We start from the raw sequence: 12738 nt of genomic DNA on the forward strand, positions 1-12738 counted from the left end.
TTAATATGCTGCAGGGACGAGGGAAACAGGTGGCCGCGGACGTTGGTTTTTCCGGGATACCGGGGGCTCTTCCACTGCTTGTTTACGCGGCACCTCGCTTTCGTCCCGGCCCAGTGGCGCCCATGATGCCTCGTCTTATTTTATTCGCAGCTAGCGGCTTACCTGCTGCGGTTTGCTCCTGGACCATGAGAAGAAAATTATATATAATCTTTCATAGAATTTTTTTATGAGATTCTGTTTTATATTTTTCTTATTTAACGATCGTATGACTGAGAGAGATACTAGAGAAACATAATATGTATAAGAGGAGGATTTTCTACGAGATTGGTATGACAAGGGCCATTGCAACTGCAGCTACGAACGCCACGCAGCTGTGCTACGAACGCCAATCGACTCGCAGTTCTCGAGCTGTGCAGCATATGAATTATGATAAGCGCGTGCAGGCCGCGTCCCTCGCATCCGGCATCTGCGGGCTCTCCCACCGCCCAGGCCACTGCTCGGACGTGCAGCATTCCCCTGCCTTCCAGCTCCAGGTCGGGACTGAGAAATGAAAAAACGCCTGATTCGAGGATCATCACATGAACTAGGTTAGAAGTGTAAGTTTATATTAGGGACCATCCACTGACTTACAACCATGGGCCCTTGGATCGACAGGCCTTAGTCTACGACCTATGCGAACAGAGTGGCAACGATACCGAAGGAGCCTTGCAAAGAACCTTATATAGAGATTCTCCTGTACTCTTTTCTACTCTATCTCAACTCTCAATTTTCTCTCTTGTATCCTGAATACTACCCGTTCTGCTACTATCTGAATAAAGGAATGGAGGTGGTTGCTAACAAAATGGTACCGGAGTCATTCGGTCCAAGGGATTTGGGCATGGATATGGCGTGGGTGACACACAAGAGTATCAGGTTGTGCTCAGAAGCCGGACTGGTGCACATGTGGTGACTGCAAGGGCAGTGTCTGCAACGTGTTCGGCGGAATGAACCCAAGCGGTTGGAGGTCACCCAATCGCATCATCGATATTACCGTTCATACAGCTCTCTATCCCATCACCGCCGAGGAGGTTCTATGTCAAGTGTTTGGTCCATTTGAAGTGGAACAGATCATGTTGAGACTTTGTTTACATTTTCTATTGAAGCATGATGTTGTCAAAGCATATGGGGAGTTGCATGGCAGTAATATCTACAGTGGCTGCTGTCAGCTGGACATCAAGTATGGGTCATTCCAAGAGCCCGACATCACCCCAAACTCGATCTACCATGACACCACGGTGAGCTCGCCATCGGCTAAGCACTGAGTGTCTGCCACGTCCATCTTCGCCACGGTGAGTTTATTTATGGTGTTCCTTTATCATCAGAAGAGATGCTCCACTTCCTTCTTCAAGTCAGTCCAGTCACCTTATACGTTTCTCATTGTGGCCACTTTTGTTTTGATTCAGTGATGTGTGGTGCTAGAGGAAGCTGGTCACCGTTTGCCCTAGAGCAGCAGCGGACAACATGGGATCCAAGTGGTTTCATTGCATCAGCTTGGGGGCAAGCTAATACTCAAGAAGGGAGGAATGTTAGGAACCGTCTATTGGGTTACAACCATGGGCCATTGGATCAATATGCCCGAGTCAACAGCCCATGCGAGCAGAGTGGCAACGATAAAAAGGACCCTTGCAGTAGCTGAAGGGGGATCGAACAGAATACACAAAACCGAGTCCCTTTTCCCTATTCATCTTCTACCTCTGTTGCTCCTCTCCTCTAGGTCTTCCTCTCGTCTACTACTACTTCTAGAACCTTCTAGAGATTATCATGTATTCTTCCTCTTGTACTTCTTTCTACTCTATCTCTACTCTCAGTTCTCTCAATTGTATACTGAACATTACCTGTCATGCTGCTATCTGAATCAAGGACTGGAGGTGGTTGCTAATAGTTTAGTTATCTTTTTTTTCCGCAAATGGTATAAGTTTTGTTTATCAGTTTTGCTAGATCTCAGGAGACGCTAACGACGAACGGCCACGCTGGCGAATGGAGAGGAGGGAGGAGGCACGCCGGGGGAGGGGGAGCGATGGTGGGCCTCGCCGTGACAGCATTGGCGCTCATAGTCCAGAATTTCAGACTGTCATCTCTTGTTTTCCAAGTCTCAATTGATCCGCATGGAAAACTTGTTATGAACTCCAAGCATTCGTATTATTTCCACGAGAGTAAAATAGCAGAAGCACTAAAATGCACTTGAATGAAGTGGCAGAACTTTTCATCATCATCATCATATATTACAATCAGGGGGCAACAGGCATGGTCTCAAGCCAAGCTCGGTTGCTGCAAGCTGGAACAGAGAGGACCGATGGCTAATTGGGTCCCCAGCAGCTGAGGTACATGACCGTCCTCATCCCCTCCTCGGCCTTGTCCGCTCGCCTACTTTCCGCCGCGGGGGCTAGCTTCTTGGCCTGCGAGAAGCTGGGCACGTTGGCCTTGGCGGTCCGGTGGATGGACCGCAGCGCGTAGTTCCAGCGGCAGAGGCCGGCCTGGTCCTTGAGGGCCTCCACCGCCCCGACGCTCATTGCCACCATCCACGACGCCTTCGCCGCACCGGCCATCTCCTTCTTCTCGGCGTTAGTACGTCTTAGCTAGAGAGCTCGCTTGCAGATAGCTGCAGTGTTGTGATTGAGATTCTGTGATGCTGTGTTGAGTTGGAGTTGGAGCAGCGAGCTCGGATGGGCGGGTTAAATATTACTCGGGGGAGGCCGGGAGTCCGGGACCTGGGAGGGGTCGCGCGAAACTGGTGGGCGTGGACGTTGGTTTTCCAGGATACCGGGTGCTCGGACTGCTTGTTTACGCCGCACCGCCCCAGTGGCTCACCTGTCTCGTCGTGTTGTTTCTCGGCGGCAGCGGTTTGTCTGCTGCGTCCACAGATAAGGACGCGTGCAGCGCAACCGCAGGGACGGATGCCACTCAGCGGTCACCACTGTGCCACTGCCAACATCTTTGTACATGAGCTGTTTGGGCTAGAGATGGGTATTAAGGTGTGATTGATTACCTGGTGCCATGTAAACTAAGTGGAATTATGTTTTGTTAAAAAATGAGAGTATTTGATTAGATATATTTTTCTATATAAGTTGAGTTGAATTTCTGTTTGATTGAATCTGAGGTCGTATAGGTGGATGTAAAAGTTAAAATTATGATTAGTTATTTATATGAAAATAATTTTGTGACACTGATAAGCGAGTCTGTCTGTCGGATGCAGTAGTCTGCTTTTACTAGACCAGGTTGTAGACGTACATTTGCATCCACTAGACTATTTAAAACAATATATACGAATAACTAAATACGTTTCTTTCTAAAATTATACTCATTCATCAAGCCAAAATACACTCGTATGGACAATCAATCACCCCCTAACTGCACTTAATTTTTCCATTAAGATGGATAATGTCTTCTTTCAGCAAACAGGATGATGGAGATGAATCTTCTTGCCTTTTTGGCGAGCGACATTGATTAAACTAATCCGTTTTAAATGCGCTGAACCATATGGGTTAACTGCAGATTGTTACCACATATTCATGGGGTGGCAACGAGAGCCACGTCATCGGGAAAAGCAGACGCCGTGGGACATGGTTTCCAGGATACCACGGGCTGCATATGTTTTTGGAACGTTTGCTGATGCAATGTATGCGGCGAAAACGCCACTTGAACACACTTTGTGCTGTGGCCTATGATTATCAGCTTGTCAGTTACATAAACCGTAAGTTTACGGAAATTGACAATTTTACAGTGTTCTGGTGGTTGGAGAAACTGGATCCTGAATCCTACCAGTGAGTAATGACAGTATTGGCTTTCATGATCCTTTGCCCAGACAGAGTTCTGGTTCTGCAACACGCTGTTTAGGGGGAAGTAGGAACTGCCAAACTAAAATGGAGATAGTGCTGGAGTACTTTCCTTGACCATAAGATAAACGCAGGCTCTCCCTAAAAATTGGAGATCATAGTTTTTTATGAGAGATCGTGGTTTTTTTATGGGAGATCGTGATTAATTGATGTGGTCTAGCCAAGGAGTACAAGGCTGATACAGAGAGGCCTGAGAAGTTGAACTCAGGACACCAGGTCTATCTTTGCTATTTAGAATCCGATGAACCATCAGCAAGAATTGTGGTGTAACAATTTCTTTGTTACGATTTTCTTTACAGTGTAATTCGTTGCCGTCATCAAAGAGCAGAGTTCAGAATATCAGATCATCATCTCACATTTGCCATGAGCGATTGTCTAGCTTTATTATTTTTTTCGGAAACACCGATTGTGCTGCTTTTTCACATCGAAGTAGCGAATCACGCGAAAATCTTGTTGAGAGCTCAAAGAGTTGGTATTTCCGTGCATCTTAGAGCAGCTCCAATGTATGGGAAAAACGAACCGTGGCTCGGGGAAAACGAACCAAACACATTAGAGCAGTCGAACTGTGGGTGTCAGAAAGCAAAATCGGACTCCAAATATGGTTCGACTCTTGCCGAATAAAAAAATATTTTTTGCACATGGCTTGTAGGACCGGGCAGACGGAAGTAACAGGTGGAGTCTTCAGCGTAGCCGCGCGAAGGAGGAAAAAGAGAGAAGAAAATATTTTTGATTTGCCTGTAGGATCCGCTCACACTGGAAGAAACAAACCGTGTAAAAGCGAACCGAACGTTACCCCTTCGATTCGACGATACACTGGAGCTGCTCTTAGCAAGTGCAATTGCAGATGCATTCATATACTCGAGTGGTAGAAATTTTTGAGAAATTTTATTATGCTTGAGCTCAGCTGCAGTTCCTCGGCAACCCGGTGACCAACCACGTCCAGAGAGCGGAGCAGCACAACCAGGACGTGAACTCACTGGGCCTCATCTCATCCAGGAAGCCATGGCCTCGACGGCAGGCGGGCGGGAAGCCGGTGCCGCCGTCAGTCTCAAGGTCGGTGTTGAGCAGCGGCAGGTCGGAGATGTCGAGGTGTTCGACGCGCAGGCCCGGAACGGAGTCCTCGCACACCTCCACCCTCGCTTTAGATCACGGTCACGAGCACCCTCGCCGCCCTGCCCCTCACGCGCCCTCACGCGCCGTGCCCACACGCGTACACGCCGTCGCTACCGGCGATGACTGCGACACCTAGCATGGTGAGTAATTTTAATGAAAATACGATGATTGTAAAAATATCCAATTACGTGACTGTTGAATTAAATTTATATTAACTCCTGCCTAGGTAGTACGAAGCACATAAAAATTCTCAAATTTTTATCATCATCACCCTGGTATATTACAATCAGGAGCCAGTCGACAAGACTCGAAGCCAAATCTCGGTTGCCGAAGGCTTGAGCAGAGATTGCTGAGGTACATGACCGTCCTCATCCTCTCCTTGGCCTGCTCTGCTCGCCTTCTCTCCGCCGCCGGGGCCAGCTTCTTGGCTTGCGACTTGCGAGAAGCTGCGCACGTTGGTCTTGGCGGTTCGATGGATGAACCACAACGCGTAGTTCCAGCGGCATAGTCATACCTGAACCTTGCGCGCCTCCACCGCCCCAACGCTCATCGCCGCCATCCACGACGCCTTCGCCGCACCCGTCATCTACTCTTTTCTCTCCTTCCTCGGCGCTTGCAGCCTTGCACTTGCTAGCTTGGGAGAAAATCTCTCTTGGCACCGTGCTTGTAGTACAGTGATAGTGCTCCATAGTTGGAGCCAGTCGGATGAAGACCTCCCATGAAGGTCCGGATATATGAGAGCCGTTGTAAAAAAAAAATAGTCCCTTGCTGATCGCTCTAGTGAGATTGTGTGCTGTGAATTGCAATGCTGTGTTGATGGGCCCAGGGGCATTCATACTGGAGGGAGGTCGGGACTCGGGAGGACGTTGGTTTTCCAAGAAACCAGGGGCTCCGCTCCGCCTCCGACCGCTTGTCTTGTCCGCAGCGGCCCAGTGGCTCACTCGTCTCGTCTTGTTTATTCGCGGCAGATATGCCATATGCGGTTTGTCTGTTGCGGCTGGCCAACGCCCCATACCGAGATAAGAGAACTTTTTTATTTTTATATTTTTTAAATCGAAAAATTTAAAATAGACATCCGATTTAAAAAATCACACATCTAAACTACTGTCACTCATTATAATGGTGATATGTGCTCTCAAAACAAATATATTAATACAGCATTCCAATGCTTTTAAAATTCAAAATATTATCGAAATAGTCATGATTTTTTTAAAACAACTGTTTTGCGTAGAAAATTCTATAATCCAGCTTAAATTTTTTAACTCAAATAATTAATAATACAATAAGAAATAAAAAAGACAAAATTTATTGTACGGGGTATCCTCTGCACCACAATTTTTTTCAGAACTTTTTATGACTGTTTTGATAGTGTTTTAAATTTTGAAAGCAATAAAACATAATATTTTTTTTAGTTTTTTAAATATGACTCCGGTTTAAATGTGCCGCTTTATTTTTTCCGGGACGTGCAATTTTTGAAAACAGACATCTGTTTTTATAATTTGTTATTTAAGAAATATATTAAAAAAAACTGAGATAAGGACGCGAGCCGCACAGCTTGAGATACGGGTGCAATGCAATGGTACCCGAATCTTGTTATGGGCTGCTGTCTGGGCTTGATAGAGCGGAATCAGAGGTAAAGGCCCACGAGAGCTCAGCGTCTGCTCAACCTTGTAGGAGTTTTTTTAATATATATTTTATAATATTAATATTTAAATAAATAGATCTATAAAGGAATAATTTACACAAACAGTCGCTTATTGCCTGCTGTAGCCCTTTCAGAGCATAATTAGTATGCTATGGTGGCACGAATACCTCTTACCTGAGAGAGTGGTTAGGCCTCACACCCCTTTACCTATGAACGTAGAACGAAACCGTGCAAACGTTGATAATGGGGAACACTTAGAAGCGTCCAAATTGCCTCATCATGCAGTGGGGTGAGTACTCCTCGATGTAGATATCGAAGACAAGCGGTTTCTTCGTAAACCAGTAGTTCTCGTCACGGCTGCACAACTGAGATAGACCGAAAGGCGCACGGTTTTGTATCATCAAATGGCTGTAGTGGGTCCAAACTACGTCTTCTGGACGCAGACAGTCGAACTACGACCTAAAAAGCTCGTACACGTTGTGAACCTGCTCGTGCGTCTAATACGGCTTACTGGGTGGCAACCTATGGACAAATCCCTTGGCGCCACACCTCTTGGCGTAGACCCGTGCCCTTAAGGTTGTCTTCAAGAAGCCTCATCCTTTTATCAACTCGGCCTTCGAAAAGTAGTACGTCTCGCGTATACATACATGGATCACGTACACCTCGAGTAATATCCATCAATGATCTATTTATTTAAATATTAATATTAAAAATGTAAAAATAAAAAAACCTCACCTCGCAGTATGCAGGGCCTTAGGCCTGGGAGCCCATGAGTGGTCCGTGCCCGTCGTCTACTCGTGCCAAGGATTTTCAGGACGTACGTGCCAGAATGCAACGTTATCCGCTTCCAATCTCGCCGTCTCGCGTCCATCTTCTCTCTCGTCCTCTCCATCCAAGCCACCAAAAATTCTCACCGGGACACAAGAACGGCGGTGCTCACGCAAGACCGATCGAGCTGCAGCTCCAGAGCTATGCAGCACATAATCAGCGCGTGCAAGCCGCGTCACTCGCAACCGGCAGCCGCGCTCCTGCCGCCCAGGCCATTGCTCAGACGAGCAGCGTTCCTCTGCCTTCCAGTCCGAGGTCGAGGCCGGGTGCTGATAAAATACTAGCGTCTAATCCGCAGCTTATTGCAAGGGCACTTACCTGACTTGACTGTATGTGGGCTTGCAGCAAGGGAGGCAACGTCGCCATTGGTGGTCAGGAGGAGATGCCAGGAAGAGGGGAAGCGGCAGCAGCAAGAAGGGGAAGAGGAAGGGCAGAGGAGAAGCTTCCTTAGCCTGGAGGAGGCCGGGCTGGTGGAGATGTCTGGCCTCAGCACGCACGAGCGTTTCCTCTGCCGCCTAACCGTAAGTGTGGTGACTGCCTAGTTGGGATCGGACAGTATTAGGTGCAGTATTGACCGGACGAGGCATCGATGAGCAACGATAATTTATATGGCTGTGTGTTCTTGTGTGTGTGTGTTTTCAGATATCGTCTCTGAATCTGTTGAGAGTGATATCGGAGCAGGAAGGCGTCCCGATAGAGAAGCTCAACGCGGGCCGCGTCTGTGACTGGTTCTTGAAGGACAAGCTCAAGAGGGAGCAGAACGTGGGCTCTGCCGTCCTGCAATGGGATGACCATGGCTTCTAGCTTCATCCCAAGCTCGACAATCTTTTCATCTAAGCCTCAGCACGTAGTTTCCATCCTGAAACATACAATCGGAGAGTGCACCATGCAAGCAGGGTCGTGCGATGATGCTCGATCGTCTTGCTGGTTTCTGTTGTAGCAGATGAAGAGGGTTCGTCCTGTCAGTTTTTTTGCTGACCTGTTCACTTATTCAGTCCTCATCTCTACTCTGTAGTACGTAGCATCGTCATGCCTGAAGTGAGTTACATTTGCACCTTGCAGTGTGAGTGCATGATTGGTGTATGCGATACTTCCCATGCTTCATGCCCTCTTTGGGTGAGCAACCAAAACTAGAGTCACTAATATTTTACGAGTTGTGAGCTATCAAGAATGGATGAATGGATCGCGTCCAGTTTAATTGCATCGTAGTTGCAGAGTTTCTACAAGCCTTTAGCCAAACTGGCAGAATTATCGGCGGAGCCTAATGTTAAGGCGACATCTGGAACCTGGAAAAAAAATTCTCTTCCTGTGCGAATTGAACTATTTCCAGTGAAATTACCGCTAATTCGTGTGAAACTCGTGTTTTTTAAAACAAGCCTCTGTTCATGAAAGACATGCTGACCCGTCCTGCCTAGTCACTAACTAGGTCTCCTAAAGGTACTTTGTTCTCCTTCTCAAATAAAAGGAAGTTTTCTAAGAGCTTCGAGGGTGAAGCATTATTCACCGTTTTGGGTCATGCCTTTGATTCAGATTTTTGGCCTTGAGATGCCTACCTGAACACTTCACAACCCAGGTGGTTGGCATCTGAAATTCTCTCTTTCAGATATCCTGCCCATGAGTCCAAATCAAGTTTGAATTGCTTTGGTTCCATCAATAGGTTTGAAAGGCTTGGTTAGTTAGTGGAGGTGATGGTACTCTCTATTCATTAGAGATTAAATCTTAGATTTGCTCTTTAGGTATCTTATTAAGATAGATTTTTTTAGTGGTAGGTGATGTATCTATCAACAACGAAATTTTGCATGGATACGTAAGTGTGGTGGTGTAAGTATGTATGTGTCCATAATAGGATTTTAAAAAATAGGTTTAACAGACTCTAAAATGAACCCTACTAATCAGCACACGCGCGTTAGTAGGATCGCTCACGCACGAAATCGGACCGCAAACGACAAATGTGCACCCCTCCGTGTGAGCACGTTAGAGAGCCCCCAACTTTCCCTTTTTTTAAGAAAAAAAATTCCCTTCATGACTTTCTATTTTCAGAAACTTTTATAAGCACACTTTTCTATCAAAACTAAAAAAGTTTTAGCTCAAAACTTTTGAGTAAAAAAGTTACACACGACTTGGGCTAGTGTGGGCCCACGTGTCGTGAGCGAGCGGGCTGTCGTGGGCCGTAACGAGCTCTGGTGTGGTTTGCTGCGGGCCCACGCGTCGTGCGCGAGCGACGGACGCGCGCATATCAGGAATTTCGCCCTAAAACGCCAGCGCGCTCATTCCGTCGAACACCTGTTGTGCGCGTGCTGCAGTACACGCACGCGCCTTCCTCTCCTTACCGCCGCAGTCGTCCCATGCGCCGCTTCTGCCATATCCCTCGTGGCCGGCGGGCGGCCGCCGCATCTCACATCGATCAGCCTCTTCCACCGCCGGAGTGGATCGAGCCGTACGCCGACCTCTCGGACCCGAGCCCGTACGCCTCCGCCTCGGCCGCCCCGCCCACCCCGTCGCCGTGGCTCCCCCGCGTCGTCTCCCTCGTCCTCCGCTCCCCTCCCGCCACCCTCGCCGCCGACCTCCGCACCTTCTGCAAGACGTTCCTCCTACGACTCTCCCCTGCCTTCGTCGCCGCCGCGCTCCGCTCCCCGCAGCTCCTCGCGCAACCGCTTCCGTCTTTCCACTTCTTCCGCTCCCTCCCCAACAGCGCCGACCTCCTCTCCCACCCGCAGCATCTCCTCAACTGCTACGTATCCCTCCTCCACTCATTCGGCCGCTCCAGGGAGGCCGCGCTCGACGCCGCCGGCCACGCGCGGCAGCTCGTGGCTGAGCTGCGCGCGCACGGGGACGCCGTCTTGCAGCACCTCACGCCGCCGTCCTCGGCGTCGCTGATCCGCAGCCTCGCGGCCCTCGGCCTCTCCGAGGACCTTCTATGGGCGTGGCAGGCCATGCGCCTCGCGGGCGTCGAGCCGTCCAGGCTTACCTACAACTGCCTTCTGGATGGCCTTGTCAACGCCGGCCTTCTTGACACCGCCATCAACGTGTTCGACGCAATGTCCACGGAAGATCGAGTGCGTCCCGACGTGGTTTCCTACAACATTCTCATCAAGGGGTACTGCCGCGCGGGGAGGACGCAAGATGCAATGGCACGGCTCGCAAATATGCGGGAGCAGGCAGACCTGACACCGGACAAGGTGACATACCTTACTCTCATGCAGTGCCATTACAGTGAGGGCACGTTTTCACAGTGCATAGGGTTGTTCCAAGAAATGGAAGAGAGAGGAATGGGGAAGGAAATACCTCAACATGCTTATGTGCTGGTGATTGGCGTTCTCTGCAAGGAAGGGAAGCCATTTGAGGGAATGGCCGTCTTTGAGAGGATGCTGAAGCGAGGTTGCCCGGCCAATGCAGCCATGTACACTGCGCTCATTGACGCGATGGGTAAATTCGGGAGGGAGAAGGAGGCATTGGGACTCTTTGAGAGGATGAAGGCTAGCAGTATTGAGCTCGATGCAGTCACATATGGTGTGGTTGTGAACTGCTTGTGCCGGTTTGGGAATATGGATGAGGCACTTGCATGCTTCAGGAATTGTGTAGAGAAGGGTGTTGCAGCGAATGGCATTTTCTATACAAGCCTCATTGATGGCTTTGGAAAAGTTGGTTTGGTCAACCAAGCTCAGGAGCTCTTCGAGGAGATGATTGCTAAAGGTTTTGTGCCTGACTCTTATTGCTACAATGTGCTGATAGATGCATTAGCCAAAGCTGGAAAAATGGATGATGCTTGTGCCTTGTACAAGAGAATGGAAGATGATGGCTGTGATCAGACGGTCTACACATTTACCATACTCATTGATGGTTTGTTCAAGGAACACAAGAATGAAGAGGCGTTAAAGTTTTGGGACACAATGATTGATAAGGGAATCACTCCCACAGCTGCGGCTTTCAGGGCCCTTGCAAACGGGCTCTGCCTTTCTGGCAAATTTAGTCGGGCATGCAGAATATTGGATGAACTGGCTCCGATGGGGGTGATTCCTGAGACAGCACATGAGGATATGATCAATGTGCTGTGTAAGACTGGCAGATTCAAGCAGGCCTGCAAATTGGCAGATGGCATTGTGCAGAAAGGCCGGGAGATACCTGGGAGGGTCCGAACGATGATGATCAATGCACTAAGGAAAGCAGGAAATACCGATCTAGCTGTCAAACTAGTGCATAGTAAGATTGGTATTGGGTATGAAAGATCTGGCAGCATCAAGAGAAGAGTAAAGTTTCAGACCCTGTTTGAATGAGTTGCCAATGAAAAAACTGAGAAGAATGCCATGAGCTACACCGAGGTGTCAGGCTATTGTTCAGCAGAAAACCTCCTCTCCTACAGGATTCTTGATGAATTTTATGGTAGCTCTCAGAAGATCAGAAGCTACCAGCACTGCACACCAATTTTGAACTGATAACTTTTGTTGCTGCGTTTATTAGGATGCCTCCCTCTGATTGCTGGAAGAAACAAACCAAGACCAATTTCATAGATGGGACAACTGTATACTAGTAAATTATAACACCGGAATCTACTTGGAGCAATGTTTGTATTGTTATTCCCTTTAAAACCAAAGTAAAAGGAAGTCAGACCATCAGAGGATTCACCAAGCATGTGAAGACGATGAACTTCGGTCATCCTGCTTGGGCCTGCCCGCCACTGCTTAAGGATCCGCTTGTGAGAATTGATTGATGCAAGAGATAACAAGAGCGGAGTTTGTGTTTTTTTTGGAGCCTTGGGAAAGTAAAATAGTGTATCTAAGATGAACGCAAATCATCCATTGCATTATTTAATTGTACATTTATACAAGATGAAGGAATATAAGTTGCTGTTGGGAGACACAATAACCACAGAGGGCAGTTAGGCCTGTCCTAATGCCCTAACATAACTTAGGCCTATCCCAATGCCTCAATATAACTGGTTTCTTAGACATTAGATGTCTACATAAATAAAAAGTTAATGTGAAACTATTTAAAGAGGTGAAGTTTATTTTCTTATGAAAAAAAACTAGCTCTCTGAACAATTTTAAATGATTGTAAAATAATAAATTACTTTAGAAGACTTTAAGAAATAAACAATCCACATACATATATTAGAAGCTTATTTATTAATCCTAATTTCTTACTCTCTTGAGTGGCCTTAGGAAATTGATCAACGGTAACACCATTCCGCCACACCATCGCCTCCACCAGCACACATATGGTCCAGCTCCAGTCGGTAGGCACTGCAATACAATCTGCACACGGATCTGAAACACAAGCTCA

General features: G+C 47.8%; 3 protein-coding genes across 3 annotated transcripts; 2 read left to right on the forward strand and 1 right to left on the reverse strand.

The window, feature by feature from the left end:
• Positions 1 to 2220: 2220 nt before the first annotated feature.
• LOC133925070 (uncharacterized) lies at positions 2221 to 2678 on the reverse strand. Its single transcript, XM_062370892.1, has one exon. The coding sequence runs from the start codon at positions 2583 to 2585 to the stop codon at positions 2337 to 2339; it is 249 nt and encodes an 82-aa protein (XP_062226876.1). The 5' UTR covers positions 2586 to 2678; the 3' UTR covers positions 2221 to 2336.
• Positions 2679 to 7457: 4779 nt separating this feature from the next.
• On the forward strand, positions 7458 to 8661 carry LOC133925073 (uncharacterized). The gene is made up of 3 exons (XM_062370897.1): positions 7458 to 7713; positions 7804 to 7979; positions 8101 to 8661. The coding sequence occupies exons 1-3, from the start codon at positions 7602 to 7604 to the stop codon at positions 8260 to 8262; spliced, it is 450 nt and encodes a 149-aa protein (XP_062226881.1). The 5' UTR covers positions 7458 to 7601; the 3' UTR covers positions 8263 to 8661.
• A 1063-nt stretch (positions 8662 to 9724) lies between these two features.
• On the forward strand, positions 9725 to 12642 carry LOC133925071 (pentatricopeptide repeat-containing protein At1g03560, mitochondrial-like). Its single transcript, XM_062370894.1, has one exon. It carries the CDS (start codon positions 9804 to 9806, stop codon positions 11730 to 11732), a length of 1929 nt encoding a protein of 642 aa, XP_062226878.1. The 5' UTR covers positions 9725 to 9803; the 3' UTR covers positions 11733 to 12642.
• Positions 12643 to 12738: the final 96 nt, after the last annotated feature.

Source organism: Phragmites australis, chromosome 7 (genome assembly GCF_958298935.1).
Source record: "Phragmites australis chromosome 7, lpPhrAust1.1, whole genome shotgun sequence".
NCBI lineage: Eukaryota > Viridiplantae > Streptophyta > Magnoliopsida > Poales > Poaceae > Phragmites > Phragmites australis.